Below are 23,923 nucleotides of genomic sequence, written 5' to 3' on the forward strand. Positions count from 1 at the left end.
AAATTAACTCCTTCCACAAAAAAATGCAAGCTAGTGGAGGATACTTAGTTACGTGTATTTTAAGTACTTGGGATTGATCACGACGACTTTAATTCACTCTACTGGACATGTTGAATCCTGCAGTCCTGGCATGGCCAGTGTTTTAAATTAACCTGACCTTCCATCCTGTTTGTCAGCAGTCCATGACCATGCAGTACCGTGTGATTTGTGAATTATTTGTGATTCTGTGTGAATATGGTTCAGCCCATGAATTTTGACACCGCATGATTTAAATAGCAGCTACTTGTGCAATGATATTCAGCTTGGTATTTAATTTTAAGAAACGTGGTTTTGCTTCTGTTTCCTGACTGGATGCTTTCCAAACCCACAAAGAGTTTTTGAGGAGCAGAACAAAATTTTTGGTATGAGTGCTCATATGGAGGGAATTTTTCTGATTGTTATCAATAAGCATCACAGCACATTTTTCATAGCAGTTTTTCTGAAAATACTAAACAGTACTGTTATTACAGAAAGCAAAAGGAAATTAACAAAAATTTAGTCCAAATCTATTAATGGAATTTTTTTCAGGTACACACTCTCATTTCATCTTCTGTGTATAGATTTGCAAAGTAAGTGATCTGTGCCAATGTTATGTAAGTATGTGGTTTTGCTGCCCAGGTCAAGTTTCCTTCCCTGAATTTGAGAATCGTCTGTGGGTCTGCCATTTCCCTTCCTTGGGATCCCATCTGTGGGGAGAGGTCTGGGAGAGCAATGTTTCTGCCTGGTTTCCATTGGAGAAATCAGTCTTCGGTGTTACCCAATTCGTGTGGATTGATTCCCGTGTTTACTTCTGTATTTGTTTGCCCAATGGCCAGTACATTTCAGGGTGGACTCTTACTGCCTATCCTGAGCAAAAAGAACAGTATAAATTATATTTAATTCTGCCCATCATGGAAAAAGTGTTAACGGTAAGACACTTGTCTCCCGGTACTTGGACGACCATTTTGGTGGTGGTAAGAATGTTAAGCTCTGCTGAGGCATCTCCAGGTGCCTTTTTTTCTCAGGGTGCTGGTAGGGATGTGCAGAATCGAGGGAAAATCTGGGCTGCAGTCTTTGCTCAGACAGCAACATTCCTGCCTATGGGTATGTGTCAGGGTGCAGTGGGGCTGGTGGCTCCATGAGGACAGACCTCAACGTGGGTCCAAGGCAAGGCCAGATACGGGACTGGAGACACGCTGCAACGTATCTATATGTGGTCCCTCCAGGCCAAGTCTGGGTGCCCAGGCCTGAGCTGAAATGGGGCTTCTGCGCCCATGGGCAAGTGGTATTGGGGGAGACCCCAGGCTGGTCAGGGCCATTACGTTCTGTTGGTGCCCTCAGCGCCCTGACAGTATGTTGTCCGAGTGGCCTGCCTGCTAAAGATGAACTCAACCTTCTTGCGGTCCCTGACAGGGACTCCTGAGCTTTCTCTGGGCAACCTAGGTATGTTAATGTAATACTACATTATTTTTACTTCTACATGATGTGCTTGGGCATGCTAGAAGTTACACATGTTGGAGCTTGAGACTTTTCTTCAGATGCCTTCGGGTACCCAGATGTCTTCTGGGAAAGAAAGCATTTTTAAAGCTTTTTTCCTGGTGGTAAGCACTGGACAGATCCTTCCACCCTCCTCTGCTTTATGTCTGGTGCTTTAGGTACGTGCTGGAGTCTCTTGTAAACAAAACCTTTTGTTTGCAAATACAGAAGTATTTAAAAGGAAAAGTTCAAAAATCCATAGCAGTGCAATTCTGAAGGTTTCAATTTATCTATTATGAGTGAACTTAAGTGTATCAAAACCGCTGTTTTAAAATGGTGAAATATGGGTACGTTCTTCCTCCATGTAGAGTTTTCCAAATGGAAAATCACATCTTTCTTTTTCTCCTGGAATGACTTCAAGACTTAGTGGGAAGAAAAAAAACCTTTTGGTTACTTTAACATAATGTGTTAGTCAAGAGTGGAGAGCAGCATAAGAAGTACTGAGACCGAGAGAGAAAACAGTGAAAGATTTGCCTTTCGGGACAGTGAGGGCCAACTAAGGTCTTGCTGCATGCAATGAATTTTTTTGAAGACATGGGTCCCTGAGCAGCACCGACAGGATCCAGCCAGGAAAACAGAATGGTGGTTGTGGTTGTCCTGAGCTTGGAAGGTTATCTTCAGAGGAGACCAGGAGAATGTGTGCATCTCAAGGTCAGGTAGAAATTGAGCCATGAATGGGTGTGACTGGTCACAAGCAGTTGGGTGTTAACACACCACTCATGGTTGGAGTCTTCTGTCCTGTGGCAGTGTTAGAATAGGGAATGCCATGTCATTGACGTCTTGGAGGATCTGAAAGCCTCCAGTGGGACAAAACAGTATTTCTTCCTGGAGCTTTCTGGCAACTCTGCCGTGGTTTTCTCCCGTCAGGGAATATTGATCATTTCCTCCATGAGGAGATTTTGTTGTGTGAAGTGTTACACATGATTGTTTCACCATGAGACTGTTACGATGTGCCGAGATGTCATTCCCCAGTAATTTATGTTGAGCGCTACTTTAGCGACCATAAATCCAGGCCTGAGTAGGTGCACAGCATATTCTACTGGGAAGCCACCATCACTGAGGTAACATTGCATAACTCACGGTGGTGGACAAGAAGTGTCTCCCGATAAAAGGTGTGTGGGAATTGGTGGGACATCTGGGTGGCACATTGACAGGTAAGTCAGGGGTAACAAAACAAGGAATTGTTGCTTTGAACCTTCCCACAGGACCATGCATTACATCCCCTGCTCCACGTCATGCCAAGAAGTTCGGTGTATTCACTTACATGTGCTTCTGAGATGCGGTATTGGCAGTTCAACTGCACAGAGTCATGCCCGTGGGGGAGGCGGCAAGGGGGGTCAGCAGGATGGAGCTATACATTGCATGGGGACGGTTGTGTCAGGATTTTGGTACAGGAGCATCAGTTTTTAAGGTGGAAATGCAGTATTTTCCTACTTTATCCAGACACTGTTTATCGAGTAGGCAGCTTTAATTTATTATTCAGATTAAATCCAAATGTGTGCTTGCAGCTTTGAAAACATATGGGTAAAGTTTGTTCTTGCAAACAGCCAAATACATGTGTTGCTGAAAACCCAGTAAAACTTTCTGCTATGGGGTGGGTTTCACCCATGGAAGTAGACAGGTCTGTACTCAAAACTTCCACCCAAGTGACTTGAAAACAGTTTATTTCAGGGGGGAACTGAGCGTGACAGCTATTTCTGATGTTATGTTTGCCTGATCTGGTGCTTCAGTGTGAATTTTGTAAGTATCTTATTTTAGATGCTCACAAATGAAAAATTTAGCCCATTAAACAATTAAACTGTGACCCTGCTGAACAGGCCTGGCCGGTGTTATTCCAGAGAATGTATCAAAATAATAACTCCTGACATTTGAATGAAAAATGTGATATTTTCCTTAATAAGAAATATCTTGATAATGTGAAATACCTTAATTAATATGAAATACTAGTCACTATGTTGTGAATTATTCCAAGGACTTTCATCTGCTCAGATGACTTTTTCGTAGTGCTTATGTTATCTTGAATTGAGGGTAGGTTTGGGGTGGCATTTTGCCTTTGCTTACTTGCAATTTCAGGTGAAGTAGGGGCTGTGTCCTAGATGAACTCTGCTGGCCTGTGTCCATCTTACCTGTGATGGCTTGAATGGCATTGCCACAAAACTGAAATGGGGATGAAAAGGTTGTGAAGTTTCTAGCTGAGCTGATGGAGTTCTCTGTGGTGCAGATAAACCGGAGCTATACCAGTTACCTGTTCTCAAAGGTGACTTTGAGGCACAGTGCTTCATCCTGATCATTTTAGGATTTTCTGCTTATGGTGACTGCTGTTGGATTGTCCCAGGCTTCCCCCAGTGAGGTGAGCTCAGACTCAAGATTGGCATTGGTGTGTTACCAGAAAAAATGCTTCCCATGTATTTGATTGAATTTGAGGTGATGGTGCAAGTTTTGGCCATAGGAGTGTTAACAGAGGTACTTGTCATCTACTGTTGATTGTTCTCCTCTTTTAACTTTGTTTCATTATCTTTTGAGCAGAAAATACCAGTGGGTGAAAACCTAGTGCCTTTAAAGTCAATGGCAAAACTCCCACCACGTTCACCAAGGCTACAATTTCATACTTACTGTGGTCAGTCTTTCCCCACAGTTATTAAATAACAAACAATTGAAGGGAACAATTCACAGAGGAATCCTAGCGTTTATTTATATAACCTCCTTGGTGAGAAATGACAAGTGACATTCAGTAATAAATGCATAGTTTTCCTGCAAATGATGTGTGAACCCAAGAAAGGTGAACAGTATCTGTTACTCTGTTCTCAAGGAGTAATTGGACCGGGTGTGGTGTGGCCAGCATTTTGGGGAGGGGGGTGGGAATGAAATGAGTATTGTGTCTCTGCCATGAGCAAATCACAGTCTCCTAAAGTGAGTTTGGAGGTGCTTTCTGTCCTGGAAAGAAAAATCTTCTCATGTTACTGTGCCCTCTGGAGAGCCATGGAAATAACGAGTTTTCAAGTAGCAGTAGTTGACTATTATGTAGCCCACAGGTTAGGCTGTTAATATTGTGGGAGGTCATTATTGACTCCGTTTGTCCTCCGGTAATGACATCTTGGTTCTGGAAATACACTCTTCTCTTGCGCCATGTGCACAGGTCATTAGAGATGATAAGCATGACTTCTTGGTGTATTCTGAGTCTTGAAGGGGCTATGCTCCAGCTGTGCAGTATCTGAGGAAGAGATTTCTTGGCTTTCCTCACAGTACCTCCTGTACCCCAAGCAACTGAAGGGTTCAGGGCAGTGAAAAATCTATGGGTTCTTTTTTTTTTTTGACTTTGAGCAGAAGACTCAAGTGCGGTTTCTGAAAGTAAGTTTTTAGCAGAGCGGGGGAATGGCTATGGGCTGTATCACAGCTTTCAGATCTCCTGGGACCAGAGCTCATCCCTCCTACTGTCTTGAGAAATGCCACTCCTGTTTCCCCTTCTTCCCTGCCTAGTTAATGTTGAAGTGACAATAGACAGGGGAAGGTGGGTTTTAAGGAGAAGGAGGAACTGATGACCCCTTGATTAATGCATGGAGAACAACCAGAGGCTGTTTCCTAAATGTGCAATTGTTGGCAGAAACTAAGCAAAACGGGGTAAGAAGAAGAGCATACACTACTGTTTGTTAGGTGGGTGAGGTGTTTTGCTGTCACTCCCATACAAAAGTTGGAGGTGCCTTTCGAGCATCATTGCATCTGGCTGACCTCATAGGCATTATGGCTGAGAGTGTTTGGTTTAATGAGTGGTTGGTTATAAGCTGTAGACTCCATTTTTGAAAGTAGGTCCCAGAACATTATCTGGTGCCTTTCACTAACTAAGGTTTGGTATATGTGAGGAGTTTTTGCCTGGGACAGCTATCCTGATGTGCAGAGTGCTGCTGTGTCTTCCACCTGGGTCTGCATCTGAACGCCCATGGGTGTCGCCTCATCAGTGTCACTGATGTTTGTGTAGTGAAGTATTTCTTAGCAAACACCACTGCAGTCTCGGACTGCACTGCCTTCCAGATCGTTCTCAAGTATAAATCACCTATTTGGTTTTGACCTTGAAAGCTCTGCATGTTGTGTATCTGTACCTGAGAAACAGCCTCCCACCTTACCGAGGGTCTGCTACCAATCGTACATCAATTGCATGGAAAGGGGGCTGGTGGGACTGGTGTCTTCTGTAGGGCTGCTTGGACTCAGTGCTCGTGGTCCAGGAAAGCACAAGTTCATTAACCATGGGCCTCCCGAGCTTTGGGGGGAGTGTGTGAGGGGCAAGGGCTTAGCAGAGGTGGTTTCTGCCTGCTCCGACTAATCTGTTTGTATCTGTCCATCTCACATAATTCTCTGGCACCTATCACCTTGGTAGCTAAGCATGTTTCTCAGATGACCATGGCTTTTTTTCATCTTCTCCTCTTTTTAATAGTCTTCTCCTTCCTTTTAAATCGGTCTTTAATAAAGTTGAGAATTCTTGCACAGGGTTTTATAAACATGTGTTATTAAATTTTAAATCTGTTTTGAAAGTGCCTCTATCCTACTCCCTCCTAGTAAAGTGACCTTTTTAAATGGAGGGAAGTGGGTTTAGATGACAGTCATGATAAATGCGGTCATGTTCACTCAATAAAATAAGGCCCAGTGCATTTGAGGATAAATCAGTGAAATGTACAGCCCCACCTGTCTGTCTCCATCATTCATTTCCACTGTCACTTTCACAGTGGCTGATGGATCACAGTTGCTGTAAAATTAGACAGCCTTTAATCTCATTTCATCCTGATTAGCTTCTCCTTACCCTTTCCCTCTAACTCACTGACTGACACGCTAAAAACTCACACCGGGCTGTGTTTGAGCGTGGCGTACAAACTTCTCTTCAAATACCCTTTTTGCGGGGCAGACAGGTGTTGGGCTGAGTTGAAATCAAAAAATTAGAAGATGAGATTTTTCACATTATTACAGCAAAACAGCAGACAGAGGCTCATATAAAATTAATGAAAGCAGCAGCCTGGCCAGATTCTGTGATGGGCCAAATTCTTCCTGTTACACCCTGACAAACCCAGTGAGTTCAAGAAGATTGTTCCTACTAGAGACTGAATTTAGCATGCTCATTGCCGTGTAATTTTGACTGTATCTATGAAAAGTTAGATCTATATGGCGGTGTGTTCATAAGGAATTGCGGTTTACAGCACAAGTTTTCTGGTGCTTTCAAAGGGACATTTTATAGCAGTAAAAAAAAATGTTCATTCCCAGAGTTTTGATTTCTGTGTATAACTCATGATTCTCAGGGACCTTCAAAATGGTCAGGAAGAAAGACTGCAAGGTGGATGATTTCACAATTTCGGTGCCAAAGCTTCCTCCCCCTTAGATGTCCACAGTATGCTCCATCCTCCCTGTTTTCTCCAGCTCCCTTCAGCCCCGTGGGCAGATTCATGAGACCGCGAGCAGAATTTTCCCCAAAGCTCTATGAGAAGCAAAGGTCATACTAAAGGTCTGCAGTGTTCTATCGCAGTCGCCTTTCCTTCTGGGGCCCAAATACTACCCTCCTTTCTTAAGGCACGTTTCCCTTTAGCTTTCCCATGCATTCAGAAAGGAAGATTGGGTCATTTGGGCCCGATCCCCTGTCAGTGGGAATCTTGCCATCAAGTCAAGTAGGAGCCAGGATTAAGCCCCTACTTTTCAAGGTTTAATTATCATCGTAAGTGTGGGAATCTTATTGCATAGTTTATATGCATGGGAACAGCAGAAAAGCTTAAAAGACAATTTCTTCCTCTATTGGCCCTGTTTGTGTCAATATGGAGGATAAATAAACAAAAGTGTTTGCGAAAGTGAAAACAGAACATGTGAAAAATTTGCATGTATGCTGCCTGCAGATAGTTCTCTTGATAAATGCTAGATCTTTCCAGACTGACCCATGGAAGAGCCTGGTTGCGGGTACAACCACTGTCTTGGACCTAATTTGAAAACATAAAAGAGCATTGAATTAGGTAAGAATCGAAGCCCCTGCAGACTGATCCTGGGGAGTCTCTTCTTGAGAGGAGGGGTCCCAAAAAGCATCTAAGACTGCAAAGTTCCCATGGGAGACCCAAATTCATTCTGTAGTACAAACATCCACAAAACAAAAGAAAGTGCTGGGGTTCTGAGAGAAAAGATTTTAAAATGGGCAAATGTCTGAGATTAAAGAATGAGGTAAATATGATATGGAGGCTAAGAAGATAACAGAAATCTTTTTCATTCTTTCATCCTGCTGTAGGAATCTATAGGTAGTAAAAAATCTTATGCAATGCCTAGTGTAGGATTACTTCCCAGTTATATAAAGTGTACTAGTAACAAATAACCTTAATTAATGAACTTCCACTGTACCTGACCACCCAATTTAAGAATTGCTTTACTTACATGACTTATAAGAGCACAGACTATGAAAATGATATTTGACCTTTACTAGAAACTAAAAATGTACCTTACTTATTCATCACTGCCTTGGCAAAAACTAAGCAAGAAGCTTAAATAAGCCCACTTGATCTTCAAGAAAATACGTCCTAAATAACAAAGCTGTGCATATTTCTTCTTCTTCCTATTTGCATATGCTATACTGCACAACCGCATTCTGAGAAAAATAAAAGATAATAAAACAAATGAAATGAGAGATATATCACCCAAAATAATCCAAGTGTGAGATAGGCTGCCTCTGTTGGGGTTTTTTTTTTTTGGCATTGGCAAAAGAGCACAAAGTAAGAGCTGGCCCTGAGTCATATTGATTTCCCACTGCACTGGTTTCCTAAGTGCTCTGTTGATCCGTGTCAAGCAATAAGTTCCCTGCCTGTACATGCACATCACCTCCCCATTTGTCCTCACCTAGATTTAAGGTGCCCATATGATGAGCTGAACAAGGACATCATTTTTCCTACTGGTGTCACTGGGCCAAAACTACTCTGTGTGGTATGATAACTAATGCTGTGTAAGTTTACATTTACCATACAATATCACAGTAGTCCTGTGTGGCACACCGCAATAATATGTACATATTATGTATATATAAGCCCTTATTTATGTGTCTTAGTACTTGCAGTGAAAAATGCACATTTAAAAAAAAATTTATTATTGTGACTGTAGTTGGTCCACAGTAATCCCAATACCTCCAAGAAAAACGGATATTGCAAACCTAATGCCACAGTTTTGATCTTTGTTAACAAAGGGCTTCCTGATTAGAGGAATAGAAAATGTGTGGTTGTGCTGCTAATGACATTGTACAGGAAATTAAGCGTATACATTTGGAAAAGGCATTAAATCAGCAGGACCTTAATTTAAAAACTTAAAACTGTATGGAAATGCAGCTTGTTCATTGCTGTGTAATAGAAAACTACTGAACACATTGACTCTTCTTGTGGAAGAACAAAGCTGGGCTGAGGGGTTTTTTTTAATGTTTCCTAGCATGCTCGGATTCCTAGCATGGGCTTATTTTAAGGGAAATACCAGGCAACTTCAGCCCTTTTTACAAGTTGTTTTTAGAGCAGCGTATACAGCAGTCGGCAGGTGGGGGGGTGCAGAGAGACCAGAATTACAGCTTTTTTCCTCAATTATTTGCAAGATTGAATAACGTAAGATTACTAATAAGTGGCTTTGCTGCTAATTCAGTGGACGTGCATGCTTGGGGTGATGCATTTCCCTATTATTTCATACAGATTTAGTCCCAGTGTTGTATTTTGTACCTTTGAAAATACTTGATGGAATCAGTGCCCTGAGCTGACAATTCTTGCTTTGCTTGCAGTTATGCCATATAACAGTGCCCATCACTGTGTTGTGGAAGTGGAAAACTTCTTGTTCGTGCTGGGAGGAGAAGACCAGTGGAACCCTAATGGTATGTATAGAATATTAAAAGGCACAGGCAGAATTTGTGTGTGTCTGTCCCTCAGGTCAGCTGATGTGGTTATTAGCAAGGGAATTGGAGGACCCTCAGCCTAATTGTTGAACTAGTAAAGGCTACTTTTAGATACTGATGTAATAAATATCTGGTACTTCAGCATCTCCATCATTCATCAGCTCCCACATCCCTTGAGAAATGCCACAGGCAGCAGAACAGACTCTTTCAAGTGCATGCACCAGGCAGCAGCTGTTAAGAATTTTAACCTTCATTTCCAGTCTCCTTCCAGTCATAATATAATAATGCAATTGAAGTAGATGAATGCTTCCTTTCTATTGTCAAACCAGATACTTGCAGCTAAAGTTGTTAATGTGTTAATTATCTAGACTCTGAGATTCTTAAACCGGTCCTTTTTTTAGTCTTGTGCAAGAGCTTCTCATATAGATTATCTGCTGCTACCTTCTTTGATTTGATTACTTCATAAATTTACCGCAAAGAGAAATTAAACAATTTAACAGGCTTCTGAGCAAAGCAAAAGGAGAATACCATGCCTTGCAAAATTCACAAAATTGTCAAGACATTGTTAAAAAGCTTGCACACGAAGAAAGAGTTGTAGTTGTAGCAGTCTGTGTAACAGAGATAATTATGACTGAGAAACCATAAAACAGCTTGCAGGTACACATTTTTACTTTAAAACACCAGAGGATCCAGCTGAAATTACATATACTGCATATATTTTATTGTGAATGCCCCATTTCAGCATCTGCACTAAACCAAATTATAGAAAATTGTTACATCTGTTCACTTCCTAAAACCTGAGACAAACAATCCAGTCCACCCTATTAGCATATTTCCGGTGTAGTTAAAAATATCACTAAGTGTCGTAGGAGAAGAACGCTTCAGTTCTACTGTTGAATCTCCTTTATATTAGACAGGGGATAGCGTGGTATCATTAATGACGATTATTATTAGGAGCATCAGACACATCCAACAACTGGGGGCCCCTGTTGTGTTTGGTGGTAGGCATATGGATAATAAGAGGCAGACCTTGCTTCACACAGTTTATAATTAAATGGCCATGTCACATGAAGTATAAAAGAAAAGAAGTATAATTACCCACAATTTAAAGATGTGGAAACTGAGTCACAAGGTGGTGCAGAGATGTTAGAAAGGGTACGTATCCTGCATCTGAGGTAGGAGTCGAGCACAACTGTTGTTGAGATGGATAGTACATTATATCTAAGGACACCTAGATAACTGCTGAGCTGAGGATGTTGCTGAAGATGTCTGACAGCATCCTTGTTCTATGAATACCAGTGCTGTGATTTTTCTGTAGAGAAGATAGGAATAAAAGAGGTAGGAACATTGCTGACACTGATCTCTTTATGAATTTATCCCAAGAGAAATGGATCTTACTTGTCACAAAAAGTGGACCTGAAATCATAAACTACATCCTGTACTATTGCTAGACTAGTTCCTTTTTGGAACTGATTTGCTCTACATGTGCAGCTACATGGAAACTGCTCACACGTACCCTCTTGAATTTATGTAAAGGCCCTTGTCCGCTATCCTCATAGCACAGAAGGGGCTTCAGATGGACCTAGCTGGAACTGTCTCGTGCAAGGTGTTTTTCCTATGGAAAGAATTATCCTTGAGATGTGGGCAATGGAAGGATCACCCTACATTTCTTTCGACATCAGACCCACAGATTCTGGAGAAACTGGGTGGACCCCAAGGAATGCCCATGCCCCCTCCATGCTGCTCCTTGACTTCGGACATCCTAGACAGCATGGAAGACATTTTATCTCACTTTTTTACCTCCTTTTATGGCTATGCCTTTCCAATCACAAAGATCCCCGCACAAGTAAACGCTGATGAGAGCAGGTTGCAGAACACAGGCATGGATGTAAGACCACCTTCAGTGCCCTTCAGCTTCTGGCATGGCTGCAGAGACCCTCCTGTAGAGACCAGAGAGCAGCATCTGCCTGCTTTTGGCCCGTGATCCTGATTTCCTAATCCTGATTTCTGATCACTTCTCACAGTTTCTGCATTCTGACAGGCGCTTCCTAACATGTGTAACCTCTTGACTGATGAGCAAGGCAAAATAATGGATCCAGTTCTCTTTCAAACTGAAGTCTATAATCAAACTGGAGTCAAACCAGTTACACTAGAGTTTAAGTGGGTCATCAAGTCCTTTTCCTGCCATCACAGGCATCATATAGTCCCATTTTGTAAATTTTCTAAGCTCCATTCAAAAAGCAGCTGGATTTTTAGCCCCCACTACTCCTATTGGAAAGCTGTTACAGAATCCAATTGCTCTAAATGACTAGGAGCCTTATTCTAATTTCCAGTAAAATGTATTCTTTGACTGTCTAAATCACCTTATTCTCGTGCCAAAGTTAGCCTTTAGCTTAATAGTTTTTCCCCTCCTGGAGATTTGTTCCTCTAATGTATTACAGGCAGCACTCCTATCCCCTTTCAGCTTTTGTTTTCCTAGATGCAGCAAGCCACGTTCTTTGTCTCCTGCCATAAGGTAAACTTTCTGTTCCTCCTGTCACCATAGTAGCTCTTCTTTGTGCCTGTTCTACTTTGACTGCACCTCCCTTCCCGTGAACAGATTTCTATCCTGTATTCCAACTCCAGGCTCACTGAACCCTTCTCTTCCTACCCTGTCCTATAGAATCCTCTACATACGTGGTATTTATAATTAATATATATGACACATGTTTGGAGGCCAAGGTGTCAGATCATAGGTTTGTATGGCAAAAATTAAAAAGTTGCTATATAACGAGTGACCACTAAGTCCCCAGTAATTCTGAAAGATGTAGTCAATATGGCAGCATTAAAGCTTCCTACTAGAAAGTAGGAAGGTCCAAACTACTAGAGGTCCAAACTTATGATCAATACTTACATTGTTTTGAAATCCTGCTTTCTGAAGTAGAAATAGATTAATACATGTCCTAAGTAGTGAGACCTAGAGCCAGTCAGGTCATGGAGTCATAGAATAGTTCGGGTTGAAAGGGACTTTAAAGGTCATCTAGTCCAACCCCCCTGCATTGAGCAGGGACATCTGCAACTAGACCAGGTTGCTCAGAGCCCCATCCAACCTGACCTGGAATGTTTCCAGGGATGGGGCATCTACCACCTCTCTGGGCAACCTGTGCCAGTGTTTCACCACCCTCACTGTGAAAATTTTCTCCCTTATATCTAGTCTATATCTGCCTTCTTTAGTTTAAAACCATTACCCCTTGTCCTATCACAACACGCCCTGCTAAAGAGTGTGTCCCCATCTTTCCTGTAAGCCCCCTTGAAGTACTGGAAGGCTGCAGTAAGGTCTTCCCAGAGCCTTCTCTCTCCAGGCTGAACAACCCCAACTCTCTCAGCCTTTCTTCATAGGAGAGGTGTTCCATCCCTCTGATAATTTTGGTGGCCCTCCTCTGGACCCGCTGCATCACGTCCATGTCTTTCCTGTGCTGAGGGCTCCAGAGCTGGACGCAGTGCTCCAGATTGGGGTCTCAGCAGAGCAGAGTAAAGGGGCAGGATCACCTCCCTCGACAGATGCTTGCTGTTACTGTTTTACTATTTATTGAATCTATAGCTCTCAATACTTCTTTTTCTAAATGGTCTGTATAGACTAAAGGAATTCAGATAGAGAACAAGAGCAAAGCCTCGCTTTACTAAACACAGTGGTAAAATGACCAGTTGCGTTAGTGTATGGGGATCTCACCTTATGTCTTGAGATGTGTTTGTGTGGTGGTCAGCATAAAAGGCTTTGGTCCTCATTGGGCACCACACTGGATTTGAAGGGAAATGCTGCATTATTCATCAGTCTTCTGCTTTACCCATCTCATATAAAACAGACCTATACGTAGTGAGGGAAGGAGTTTGCTTCCAGATGGAGTGGTCAGCATGGTTTCTTTCTCTGTTTCCTTGTAGAACATGATCTTAAATTATTATGAATATAAAATTCTAGCTGTGTTGTTACTCTCCTCTACAATCTTGTTGGTCTATTGACACATGCTGAAGTAAGTGTGGAATGAAACAAGCAAAGTGAGCCAATCCTACAAAGACTTTTCCGATGCAAAAATATTCACCTTGTAGAATACCCATTGACCATTTATAGAACTGTGACATATGCAGTTGGGTTATTCAGCTGGCCTGTGAAGCCTCTAATTCAATTTTTTAGTCACACATACATAAACAAAGGTTTCTGTTTCCGAGATGCTCATCTGTTGAAGTCTCAGGTGTTACAGGAAATTGCCATACACTCTCTTGATTCAGTTTCCTTGCTTTGATGTCAATCTGCATGCAAAATAAGGTGAAATCTTAATATCGTGAAGACATGAATACAGTTCTTGGACTTGACAGCAGGGATAAGCTAGTTAGCTGGTGTATGTTGCTCATGTTTCATATTTTAGCTAACGCACTTGGAATAAAACTCCCTAAGAGTGTATTCCCCCTTCGATGCACATGTGCAATTCCTTCTAACTTAACACTGAAAGTACATGGTAGAATAAACCATGTAGTGCAAACACTGCATACCCCATGCTGATGGCTTATGCAGCTCCTGGTTATTTGCACAAGGTTTTTTTACCGTGTTCCACATAGAGATGATGTGAGGAGAAAGAAAAGCGCATGTTCTCCCTTTGATTTTTTTACCTGACACAAAATACTCTACTCATAAAAATGCCGTGGGGATGCCCTCTTTTGGGCAGTGATTTTATTTAGTGCTGTGATTTATTGTGACTGTGAAAGTACCACAGCATCTACGAGTAAATTTAAATACACATTTTCAAGATCTTATTAGAAAGAGCAAGAATAATCTCTTACCTGCTCTTACTGCTAACAATTGCTAATTCAAACCTTGCAGTTCCCCGTTTGTTGAATTATTACTGTACACATAGTGTAATCATACATTGTTGTAAAAGGGGGAACCCTTCATAAAAGCTGTCAACTTGTGAAGTATATGTAATATATATTACAATCATGATGTTAAATACATGAAACAAACAGCTGAGTGTCAAAATAATCTATCTTTACAGGGAAACACAGTACAAACTTTGTTAGCCGATACGATCCCAGGTTTAACAGCTGGATACAACTTCCACCCATGCAAGAGAGGTAAAAACCTACTACTACATGTTGTTCAATATATGTTTTATCATCCTAGGAGCAGATGAAGTTTGTCTTAGTTCTGGGAGTAAGGAGGCGGACAAAAGCATTGAAAATACTGAGATAAAACTGCAGCATGCAGTTGTGTCCCATATGTCTCCTAATTTTTTTGAACTTTCCAAATTCAAAATGCCAGATGCCAGATCCTGAAGTGCTAACTCATGCAAAATAACCATGGACTTTGTACAATTACTGGTTGCCTGAGTACGGTCTGAAGGATTTTTATGAAGTCCTCATAGTGTCCTGTCATGTTCCCTGACTGAAGCGTCATGATGAGTTTGCAGTGGATAAGCAGTATAGTCAGATATCTTACAGGGAACTGAAACGTTCACATGTTGACCCCATCCAGTTTCACCACACCAGCCATGAAGACGTCTCCTCAACATGACTCACCTTGTTAATCATAGGTGGTCTTTGAGTGAATTTGCTGTCAGCTAATGCATGTTAGAGTAGCATACATTTTAATCTTAACTGTGTACCAAAGAGCAGAGATGCATGCAGAGGTGCATGTAGACTTGAGCAATGACTGGTAAAGATGGCATAAACTTATCCCTGGATCCCTTTTTACCTTGGCAGGTAAAAAGTCCCCCAAACGTGAACTGAATGATGCATGTTTCCTAAGAAAAATCTCAAAGGCAGAAAATGATATAATGTTGTTTTATGAAAGAGCATTCAATGTCCATCCTTCAGCTCAACACCCATCTTCTCATGGATCTAACGTACGAGAGATCTCATGCCACCTTCCTAAGACACTTTCCTTATTCCATGTGCTATCAGTATTATAGCTCTTTTTATGTTGGCTGCTCCCAGTGTGCAGGTGTCTGGCAGTCATAAATATATTGAACTCAGTACAATCTTGCAATTCAAGGTGTGCATTATGAGATGCATGGAAATACGTCTGTCCTTTCCAATTTTCAGAGGTAAAATGTCAGCCTGTAGAGTTTTTGAGGGACCTTTGTTGAGGGTTCAATTTGATTGACCTAGGTCCGTACACAGACCCATGTGCAATGCTTGTCACCAAAAAATACTGCCTTGTACCACTGCATGAAAAAGCACAAGTGGAACAGGTCTGAGGAGGTTCCCTGTTGGAGACGAAGGAACTGGTAAAATTAACCATACAAATAGAGATCAGAGCATCACAATTCATCATAGTCTCTGGCTTCTCCCTCCCTCCCGCCAGCACTGTGGGGTGGCCCCACAACTGGGTTATTTACCGTAAAACAGAGAGACACCTTCTGCTCTGGTTCAGCTCCCCGGACTGAGTCACCATCAGCTCAGGTGTTGGCACAGGGGAGAGAGGAGGTGTGCGTGAGATTGCGCATCACCATGCAGGTCATCCTCAGTGAACCAGGAGGCTGACTAGTGTTTGTACAGAGCCTGAAGCTCTTCTGTGGAGCCTAATTGGTGTCCTAATTAGGCCCTCTGGGTATCTGCAAGCAAAACTCTTGAGGGGCATGTGCGGCTGGCTGAACGGTTGGGTTTATTTGGCTGACAAACCTCAGAAGGCAGAAGTAGGTAGTTGAGGGTTGGAGAAAGCAGACAATAGGAGTTTTTCCATCTCCACAGTGGCCAGTTGTGTTTCACTAGAAAATCAGTTTATAGTCGGAGGTGCTGACTTGCCTCATGCTCTGGTGGAAGCTGCCGCCTTCAGCCAAGAGTTAGAAACTCTGGTGCACATTGTGATTGCTTAGCAGCTGCCCAGTAATAAACTGTAATGCGTTAGCATCTCAGCGCTTTAGAGTGTTATTTGAATGTAGTGGTCCACTCATAAATGGTTCTTTCTGCAAGGGGCTTTATGATGACAAGGTTAACTGTCACCTCTTTTGTTCAGGATACATAACTCATAGGCTTGCCCATTATTTTTCTATAAAGGCTTCTAAGCTTTGGGGGTATTGTTGGAAAACAGGGATTTTCAAATTACTTTCTAAAGTGTTTTTAATGGTTTATTTGCTCATCCCTAATGATTTCTTCAGTGTCGTTGCAGCCTTTAGAGGTAGGGTCTGGCCCAGTTTTTAAAGATCATACAAACAAGAGAGAGCTTTTATGCAGTCTCCTTTCCCAGCTCCTTTAGTCAGATAAAGTTCCCATTAAAGTCAACAGGCTATTTTTTCTCCCCTAGGAGTACAGGGTCACGCCCTGTCTCTGCTGGCATAATGCAGACACCATTGACAAGACAGACTGTTTAATGGGTTCTTCTGAGTCATTATGGTCCATCAAGTCAAAACCTACTTAGGAATTTTAGTCTGAGAATAATTGGCTGAATAGACTATAATAGCTCCTTTGAAATGACTGCCAGGTAAATGTGGGTCTCATTCACAGGCAGTATATTCTCAAGTTGAAAATCTGTATGAAATATTTGATGAGTAAACTTCTATCTCATATGCTAAAATCCATATCTGATTGATTTTGCTGTATGAGCTATAAAGAAAAGTCTAATCCTGTTATGGATTCAGAGCCATCAGTATTTTCTTTAAAGCCAAGTTTGGTTTCTTTTCAGTTGAAGAACATCTCAAAAATACATGCTTTTGAAAAGTATGTACTATTTTCAGGCATGCATTCTTTAGAGAAGCAGCAAATGACTCATCGGCTTTTGAAACACATCCACCTGAAGATGCAGTAACAACGGGATGCTTTTTGGAGAGCAGTTCAGTTAGATTAACATGCTTGCTGAAGGAGTGGTCTTTGTAGCAGACGTTCTGAATCTGTGGCATGAGCCTCAGCTGGACACCTCAGTCAGTACTGTTGCATCTTGCCAGCTGAGCCCAGAGCTGGCCAAGGTGTGTGGAACATAATAACATTTAAAACATGCTTTTTTTTTTTCTTACATTCTGAGTTAGAAGTTTTTGTTTAAAGACCAGCAAAAACCATGGCATTGTACCAGGGCCTTAAGAAGCACCAGTGGAAGTGAGCAGTCAGAGTCCTCACTGAGGCCAAGTGAACTGCGAAACGAAGCCACAGAAAGAGAGATAAAACAATTTCACATTTTATTTTAGTCTATTAATAATAGTAATGTTAACCCTTATTAAGATTAGTTTTTAAAAAGTGAAGCACACACTCCAAAAGTGACTGTGAAATCAGGTCCAGATACTACGACGATCAGTAATAGCATTGATAGTTTTAAACCTCAGACTGGGGTTGTATTTCTTACTTCAGGGCATAAATTCATCGTCTGTGGAGATCAGAAAGAAATTCTTCACTTCTTTTATGTGTGTGTATGTATGACAAGTTAGTTGGGTTGATTATTGAGTGAAAGGGTGTGAAGGAAAAGCATTTCAGAGACCAGTGAATGTCAAGTACTTGCAATCCTGAAGAAAACCACAAAATACTTGTCTTACTGTCTATATTCAGATGCTGAGGTGGATTCCACTTTATCTCATTAGAATGGATAGTCTCTTCCCAGTTTTGTGGGGGAAGTTGTCATGCAAAGATTGCTGGAATATATTTTGATCTGAATCATACTTTACAGCAGCTAAAAAGTCATCACTTAATGGCATGTCCCTTACACACTGTGTCACTGAAAAGTAAAAACCAAAAAAGCTTAAAATACTTGTGCCAGAAACTACTGAGTGAATATTCACATCCAAGCACAAGATTGAAGCGTGCTGACACTTTCATTTTTGCTCCTTATAGTGACACTGTGTGGATGAAACCAGGAGTACACGTACAGAATAATGTCAGTGAAATTCTAGTTAAAACAGTAATGCCTGACAGTTGCACCTACCTCCGTTTATTAAATGTGAGTGAAAAAAACCCATGCTGAGAGCAGTTCGTTAAGAGGTTCATCAGAGGAGGTGATGGAGGACAAGACAAGTGGGCATGTGAGGACCCCAGGCATTGACACCAGCCACCTCTGGGTTTGTGCCTTGTGGCTGCCGGACACAGGAGGGTCGGAGAACGTATGCCTGCCCATGTAGGCTCTCTGATGTCTATTAGGATGTGACCTCTGCAGCTTTTCCTACTTTTGGGGTCACTACAGGCTGTCTTGCCTGTGGCCTGTCACACACTCTCATATAGGCATATAGGCACTTGATTGCCTCTAAGACCTATACCCTCTGTCAAATTAGAGTGAAATCAGCCAGCGGGTTTTTGTTGAGGAGACAACACTCAGGCAGACATGGGTACACGTACAGTGTCATCAAACAAGCTTTGTTTCCATAGAAAATCAGGCTAAAAACATAGATGCACAATTTGCTGCCCGACCATGCAGAGCAATATACGCCATCAGCTTCTGTCTGCCCATTGACAGATAAATTAAATGATCTTATTTAATTCATCAGCTGAGCTGGAGACACTTAGCAGCACTGCTGTCCTCCTCTCTGCATCTTTTCTTTGGGTAGCCTTATCCCTGTGCCAGTGTTCCTGCTCAACAAGGGGTGCTGCCCCGCATCATTCAAGTTGCCCGTGGGCAGACAAGGTGAACGCAAAGAGGTAGACCGGAGGCGCTTGGTGACGCAGCTCCTCGCCAGCCAGGCTGAGGTGTGCACCAAACCCAAAAAGTAAGGCCAGAAGCAGGCAGCACTGCGTCAGGTCTGCTCCCTGAACACCCAGCCAGCCCTGCTGTTTCTGCGGCTGCATCTTTGTCTCTGCCCGACGTCTCCAACTTAGAAACCACCAGCCAGTGTCAGCCACATTTAACAAAGAGGGAAATTTCTCCAGAATGTTAAAGCATATTACAGATTATGTGAAAACAGGCAGCTGGGTAAAGGAGGGAGATCTTTTTTGTGCTGAAGAAGATGCTGAAGAAAATGCTCCTGGACATGTGCCTGGCTAGATGGCAGGTTAGAGACACAGCACACCAGGCTTTGCTAGCTCACCTGGTCATGGGGTGGCTATAGGGAAGCCTGGGGAGGAGTTGGGACATACCAGAGCTGTTAACTGCAGGGTGATGTGCTAGAGAGCTCATCCCAGATGCCTTGCAGTGGTCTGCAGGATGGAGCCCTTGATGGTGCAGGTGACCATCAAGCCCCCAAGATTTACCATGCGATTCAGGAGTACAATATTCAGCAGCTCCCAGGTTCAAATTTGGGTGCCTAGGCAGGAATCAGCTACAGAGCAGGGTTTGGCAAGCTGCAGCCCCACTCCAGCACGCCTGTTCCACAGGAGCTATCGGAGCTAGACCTTGCCGCACCTGACCTGCCAGCTTGTCTCTGGGCTCGCATGCCGCTCTGGTTTCACGCAGGAGAAAATTTGAGGTTTGGGACCGACAATTCTTGTCATTCAACGTTTTGTACAGGTCTTCATTGCAGCCTAGCTGTGCTCTTTTGCAATTTTCTTTCTCATACATCATTGCAGCTTAAAATTAAAGGCCTCTAACCTAGTAAACCTTCCTGCTGCTGAATAATCTAGGGAGCTCTCCCTGAAAGGGGATTACACCAAACGGGGTTTCTCAAAATTGTCTGCTGCTCTATTTTCATCTCAGCAACAGATATTCACTGTTAATTTTGGAGGCATGAGGAAGACAAACTAATACATGCCTAGCAGTCCTGACCAGAAAAAATAAGTATTTTCCTGCATACTTGAGTTGCATGTGAAAGCAGACAGGTGGCTAAAACTTTTCTCAGAGTTAGCTGGATGGAGACAGACCTCTTTTGAGTTAAAGGGCGGAAATGTAATATCGTGCCTAGCGTAAGGAAGGTTCTTCTATTTGCAGTACTGCAGAAAGAAGAAAAAAATGATAATTGAAGAAAAATTTTGATGATGTGGTTCTCTTAGTAAATTGGGAACAATGACCCTTGAAGGACCATAAAGAAAGTGAATGTCAAGATAATTTATTATTGTTACATTGTCTACCTCATTTTTCACTTTGTCTTACTGAGTTGTTATATCCCTTACAAGGTAATGCCCCAAACATTAATGAGCACCTTTTTATCTTTCATGGGTATGAAAAATCAACAATCATCTTCAGAAAGGAGTATTTTCTGCCAGATTTATATGTGCTTAATTGTTTTGACACCAAAAAATGAAGTGTTTATTTGATGCAAAGCATGTATTTGGCTGGCAAAGCAGCCACTGTCTCTAAGATAGCTGTAAGCATGTGAAGCTCCTGGACTTTTCTCTGAAGTCGCATTCTGAAGGAGCTGCTGTCCTAGTCCAGGGAGTCAGCTGGAGAGAGAAAAAACATGGTTGATGTGGCTAATTGGTTTGTTGTTGGCTTGTTTTGTGGTGTTCTGCCCTGTCCTCCAGGAGAGCCAGTTTCTACGCCTGTCGCCTTGACAAGAACTTGTATGTAATCGGTGGAAGAAACGAAACTGGCTACTTGTCCAGTGTGGAGTGCTACAATCTGGAGACAAACGAGTGGCGTTACGTGTCTTCGTTACCACAACCTTTGGCAGCCCATGCTGGAGCCGTTCACAACGGCAAGATATATATTTCAGGCCAGTATCTTTTATAATTCCTGAAAAAACAACTCAAAACAACAACAAAAACCCAGAACCCGAATTCGTAGAGCTAAATTACTGCTGCAGCTCAATGTCTTTATTTACACTAATTAACAGAAAGATATTTACTTTGCAGGAGGTGTTCACAACGGAGAATACGTCCCCTGGCTGTACTGCTATGACCCTGTGATGGACGTCTGGGCCCGAAAACAGGACATGAACACAAAGCGTGCGATCCACACTTTGGCTGTAATGAACGATCGACTGTATGCAATTGGAGGAAACCATTTGAAAGGTCATATTTTTAATAGCAAAAAAGGATTTCAGTGTCTCCCGTCTCCTGATAAAGAATATTTTTGTTAGACAGTCATTGTTAAATACATTAAAAACCAGGCAACACAATTTAACAGGACACTTGAGCCAGCAATTCTAAAAACATTTTATGCAAATTATTTTAAAATTATAACACTACATTAAATATATGAGTAATGAATACTTTAGATAATAAAAATGGGAGCTTACATTACTCAAAGGCATGGACAATTTGTCATTACCAAGAATTCAATGAAACAAACAGATTATTCTTTGACCCGAAAGTACCAGCAATATTTTCCTCTGTAAATCATTTTCCAAAACGTGCAGTTAGAGAGAGCTTTATTCAGAGCTACACACAAAAACAAGCTCCTGATTTAATGAAGAAAAAAACCCCAGACCTCCAGCCATTAAATATTAGGACTAGGCTCTTTAAATCCCTTTTTAGTATTAAATGTAGCTTGTTAATTATAATTCTTTTTAGAGATCTCGTTTTCTTCTTTTGAAAAGGTCTCATATTAAAATAACTACTGCTTAGGCATCTGGTATTTTTGTCTTAATACCTACATGCCATTGCTATTATTGCTAAAGAGATTCTGCTTAATCCAGCCATTTGGACAAAAAGCACAGCTCCTGTTCCTTTGTCCTCTGACAATATTTGACAGTTTATATTCCCTTTTTGCTTTCTCTTTTCATGCTTAAGTTAAAAAAAAAGCTTCACAACAACAAAAGAGAAAATTGTAAAGCAGAAGAAAAAGTGATGCTCACTGCCAGTGACACCAGGCCACGTGCCTGGATGACTCCAGTACCCGGAGCCCCTGTGAGACTCTGAAACCACATGCTGCTTTTGAAGATCTGAATGCCTGTGGAGCATGTGGGGGACAAAGTCTCAGCTGTAAATTTTCCCTGGTAAATAGTACTGGTGCATAAACCCCTGCAGCCAGGTGCAGGGCTGCTGTGCCTCCACTTCCCACCCCCAGTTGTGATGGGTGTTCCTGGACTGGACCTTACAGGGTCCAGCAAATTTTGTAGAGGTCGCAGAGCTCCACAGTGTTGGCTTCTTCTCCTACTGAAGTGGAAGTTAACGCGTCGCATGTGGCCCTTGTACGGCCAAAGCAGATGCTTTGGTTTGCATAGGTTTGAATTGTTTCCATCCTTCTCCTTTCTTCACCCAGTTTCACCTGCCATCCCCTGGGAAAGAAGGAACTTCTAATAAATGTTGCATTTTTGCCTCTACAGCCGTTGCCCTAGGTGCCTTTGTTCTGTATTGATCACTCGCTGTTGTGAGAGGTATTTACCATCCAGGCTTCTGGAAAGCTGCCTGCTGTCTGGAAGAAGGGCTTTCTGGAAAACTGGTTTCTTCTGTACGGTGAAACAAAAGGAGGGACTGCAAGGAAAGGGAGGAAAGGAAGGGACTGAGGTGCAGATGAAAGGCTACAAATTCTCCAGCTGGGTGAGAGTAGCAGGACTCTACGGCACAGCCCTCCTTTGTTAAGCTGGGTCTGTATACTAGTGTCAGCAGTGCATTTACTGCATCAGAGCTAGTCATGTGCACACTGCAGTTTATTACGGGCTTTTGACAGATTCTGGGCGCACTGCGGTGGCCTTTCTATGGCCCCTTGAAAACTTTACAGCAACGAAAAATTACTTCATCACAGCTATTCATTCCTGACATAAATAATACTCGTACAAGCAGCATCATTGTGAAGTGCCAATATCACCAAATGGCCTTTTCCAGAAAATCTAACTTCTCTTTTCTATCATAACTTGCTGGAGAAGACAGTAGTGTGAAGTAAAGCGTCCCAGCAGATTAAGAAAGCCATAATTCTACTTCGGTGCTCTGATAAAAAAGGTAGTTTGAGGTAGGGAAATGTCTAAGTATTGGAGCAGGAACCAGGACTCCTGGGTTCTACGTCCATGTTCAGCTCACTTAATTGATACTAAACATCACAGCTTGAGAGTCTTGAGCTGAAACCCATCTGCCCTGGGGTGATTACAAAGCAGCAGATGCATGGAGCCTTTTTCAGTCTGTCAGGGAAGGATGGGGCCACCGTTTTTTTTTGTTACATTTTCTGTTGTCTTAAAGACTTTGTCCATCACAGCTACTTGCTTGGGGTACACCTTAAATCAGCTTGAAAATTGAAGCTGGTACTGAACATCACGTCCATCGTGCTAAACACCTTGTCCCTCTGGAACCGAGTGGCATCATTGTCTGGTGTCTAACCTGACTTGTTAGGCATTGTTTTCTAATCGAGATTTAATCTGTTGACTTTTGAATAGATCACATCTGATGACCTTTGAGAAAGACTACCAGGACAGTCTTTTCATACATGTTCAAACTCGCATTAGCTCTGATGGATGAGGAGGAATATTGCTTGAATCTGCTTGCATCATTGATAGGTTATTACTGAGTGTTACTTTCTGATCTGTTCAGGTTTTATATGTACTTGAATTTGCAGAAAACTGTAGAACTAATGGTAAAAGCTTTCAGCAGATTTATTTGAACTGCAATAATGAGACATCAACATTACAGAAGATGGCTTAAACATGTATGGTAATATTTTCTAGAAGAAAGTTTAACAATGATGTTACAACTGGAGTAATACAATTGTAACTGTAATTTAATAAATTTAACAGTAAAACAAATAATAAAACA

The 23,923-nt window shown here is 42.0% G+C and overlaps 1 protein-coding gene across 1 annotated transcript in view; it reads left to right on the plus strand.

Annotated features, from left to right (window-relative positions):
• The window catches only part of KLHL14 (kelch-like family member 14), a 46,769-nt gene that overhangs the window by 19,430 nt on the left and 3,416 nt on the right, over nt 1-23,923 (plus strand). Inside the window, exons 2-5 of the mRNA XM_010293366.1 lie at nt 9,314-9,403; nt 14,449-14,527; nt 20,762-20,952; nt 21,092-21,250. Coding sequence (XP_010291668.1) covers nt 9,314-9,403; nt 14,449-14,527; nt 20,762-20,952; nt 21,092-21,250 — 519 coding nt within the window. The remainder of the gene's footprint in view (nt 1-9,313; nt 9,404-14,448; nt 14,528-20,761; nt 20,953-21,091; nt 21,251-23,923) is intronic.

The sequence above is a fragment of the Phaethon lepturus genome, unplaced genomic scaffold (genome assembly GCF_000687285.1).
Source record: "Phaethon lepturus isolate BGI_N335 unplaced genomic scaffold, ASM68728v1 scaffold1688, whole genome shotgun sequence".
NCBI lineage: Eukaryota > Metazoa > Chordata > Aves > Phaethontiformes > Phaethontidae > Phaethon > Phaethon lepturus.